At 36.9% G+C, this 2,839-nt stretch overlaps 1 protein-coding gene across 1 annotated transcript in view; it reads right to left on the bottom strand.

Moving 5' to 3' along the window:
- LOC123967660 (asialoglycoprotein receptor 1-like) overlaps positions 1 to 2,839 on the bottom strand; it is a 62,945-nt gene that overhangs the window by 1,685 nt on the left and 58,421 nt on the right. The window contains exons 4-7 of the mRNA XM_046043835.1: positions 1,982 to 2,107; positions 536 to 946; positions 272 to 435; positions 11 to 123 (exon numbers count right to left, since the gene is read on the bottom strand). Coding sequence (XP_045899791.1) covers positions 11 to 123; positions 272 to 435; positions 536 to 946; positions 1,982 to 2,107 — 814 coding nt within the window. The remainder of the gene's footprint in view (positions 1 to 10; positions 124 to 271; positions 436 to 535; positions 947 to 1,981; positions 2,108 to 2,839) is intronic.

Genomic DNA, 2,839 nt, shown 5'->3' with positions numbered 1-2,839 from the left:
TGTCTCTTACTTTTCAGTCAGAACACTTCCATCGACCCACTTCCATTTCCCATCTTCAGCTCTCAGACCAATCCAGTATCCCTTGGTTCCTGAACTGCTCCAACTGTTATTACTGATGAATGTCTGACAACAGAGAGACAGTTATCAGATATTTAAACACTATACTTAAATTAACACACTGTGGCCTACAGACTCAGTGTGTTCAGACATACACAAAATATATTTTCATTTCATATAGGCTGTCATAAAATGATCACAGTTTTCTCATTACCTTCTCCGTTTGATCAGCTATAACAACCAGATCTGAAATCTTTCCTGTGCAGTCTTCTCGAGCTTCTTCCCAGGTTTTCTGACCAGAAACATCAGGGTTATTAATCTCATAGCAGCTGGACTGTGAGGGTAACCAGCCATCCTGACAAGCTTTACACTGTCTGTCTGAAACAACAGAGACCAACCAATAAACATTGTTACTGCGTTGTGTTATTTATTTTTATGTTATGTTATGTTTAATCTTATTAATGGGATCTGAACATACTTTGGTTTTGTGGTTTTGGGCAGTAGGCATCAATGCTCCACTGAGCTCGACTGACGTTGAGCTCATTCCACTTTGTCTCCATGTTCCGTATCTGTTCCGTTAAGTTTTTCCTCTCTGTCTCCAGCTTCATTTTTTGTGATGTCAGGTCCTGGTTTTCTGCAGACAGCTTGGTGTTTTGTGATGTCAGGTTCTGGTTTTCTGCAGACAGGTTTGTGATGTTACTTTTTAAGACAGTATAGGCTTGTGTCAGGTTCTCCAACTGGACTCTCAGATTGTTGTGTTCCCTCCTCAGGTTTTCATTTTCTGAGCTGAGTTTGTTGTTCTGGTTTGTCAGGTTTCCATTGAGAGCCAGTAGAATCATTTGGTTTTCTTTCAGCTGGTTCAGCTCACTTTCATGAATTAATGTAGCAACTGCAAATGGAAAATGTTCTTCTTAAGTGATAGTAATAATGAAATTTTGTCTTTGTCATTTTCCCATTTTTGGAAGCTTTGTTTTACTTCAGCTTTTCTAGCTTTTTGGGAGTGCACTCATTATGTTTCTGAAAATTATGAAATCAAGAAATCCCATGAAAAAAATAAAACAATGTTTTCCATTTTACTCAAGCCCTTTGCTTCCTGCTGAAGCCTTGAATTTGCAATTGCCTAAAAGAACTAGGTACTATAATTGTAAGTAAAAATGAATCAAATAGTGTATTTGTTGGGAATGCTTTTTCTAGCCGTGTGCTAGCAGGCCTTTATGGCAGCAGGACTGTATCTGTGGGAATGACCCAAAATCGATAGTGGTCGTGTTCATTGTTGTGGAGGAACATGTCAGCCAGTGCAAAAGTGTGGTTCACTGATGTGTTTTTAATAGTTTATACAAACTTTGGAGCTCTCTGTGGCACGGAGGAATAAGATATATCAGGCTCTAATACAATGTGATATACTGTTAGTAGCATCAATTCATTGATGGTTTGGGTCTGATCAAATAAAAATAAATACTGACAATAACAAAAATATAGAAAACAATTTGACTCATCCTGTAATCCCTTTTATGCATACATGTCTATATTTTCCAATAATTCTGTGACAACCCTTTTTTCCCAATGTTGTTCTTGATGGTGACAAACCCAAGAGCAGGTTGCACTGTACATTACAATAGGCAGAATGTAGAATAAATGGTTGTAGTTGTTGTTGACAATAAAAATTGCATAAACAAGAACAGTCTTGCGACTTATTTACTGTCTGCATACATTTCTACATTGATTATTTTGTGCAGAAATTAACTTTGTAATACATTTAGTAAACAATTAGAGGCAGAGATCTATAGGTAAAACAGCCTGTTAATAGATCCTCTGGTTACGGTTATAGTAATGTTACAGAGGAAAACTGGTGCTGTTATTCTTCAAGTTCTGCCTCATGTCTGAGTCTGAGGTACTGCATAGACTACCTGTTTTGTATACTTACTGTAGACACAGACTGCTATGATGCCCAACAGCAAAATGACACAAAGAATCCCCAAACAACAAGCCACCTGCTGATAGCAGCGACCTCTGCTGTTTGTTTTCTTGTCTGGCAAAAGTCCTGCTGAGACTAAACAACACATATACTGTAAATATAACCAGTCTGAGTTATGAAGAAGAGATCTTTCAAAGTTACAATATTTTCATTACAAACATCCCTCTGTTTTATATTAAAAAGTAAGAGTAGGAGACAGGAAATGAACCACTTGATTTATCTCAGACTACCAAAGGCTCATACAAGCTTCAGATAAACTTTGAAACACATTTCTATACAGAACAAAGACTGTAATTATTTTTCTCTTACATTCAAAGCACATTACAAAGAGATCTCTTAATGGTCAGTACAAACAGGAGGAATGATTACAGGCAGCAAAACATGGTTCAATATTCACATGGGCACCTGATTGTTGTTTTAAGATGTAAAAATTGTGCATTAGAAGCAGTAATAGAAGTGTTGGTGGTAGTAACAGCAGTATTTATGTAGTATTATTAGTTGTAAAATGAATGTTGCAGTTGAAGCACTTGTAAAACACTCGTCTTGGGGAGACACACATTTAAAAAAGAAAAACTTGTGATATAAATGTCTTATTATCCCATGATTCAATTTAAAGGGATCTTTTCACTAGAGCGTCAATGCCTGGGAAAGACTGATGTCCTATTAAACTCCACAACCCCCAGTTTGTAAGGCTTAGTTATAAAGTTAGTTATAAAGTTAAAACCACCCGCTTCGAATGTTATCACTTGATTAATGGTGGTTATAACTGATGGCATCATCAGGTTATTGACAGAGCAGACTGCTGTT

This window comes from Micropterus dolomieu, linkage group LG03, assembly GCF_021292245.1.
Source record: "Micropterus dolomieu isolate WLL.071019.BEF.003 ecotype Adirondacks linkage group LG03, ASM2129224v1, whole genome shotgun sequence".
Taxonomy (NCBI): domain Eukaryota; kingdom Metazoa; phylum Chordata; class Actinopteri; order Centrarchiformes; family Centrarchidae; genus Micropterus; species Micropterus dolomieu.
This window is presented reverse-complemented; position numbering and strand designations above follow the sequence as displayed.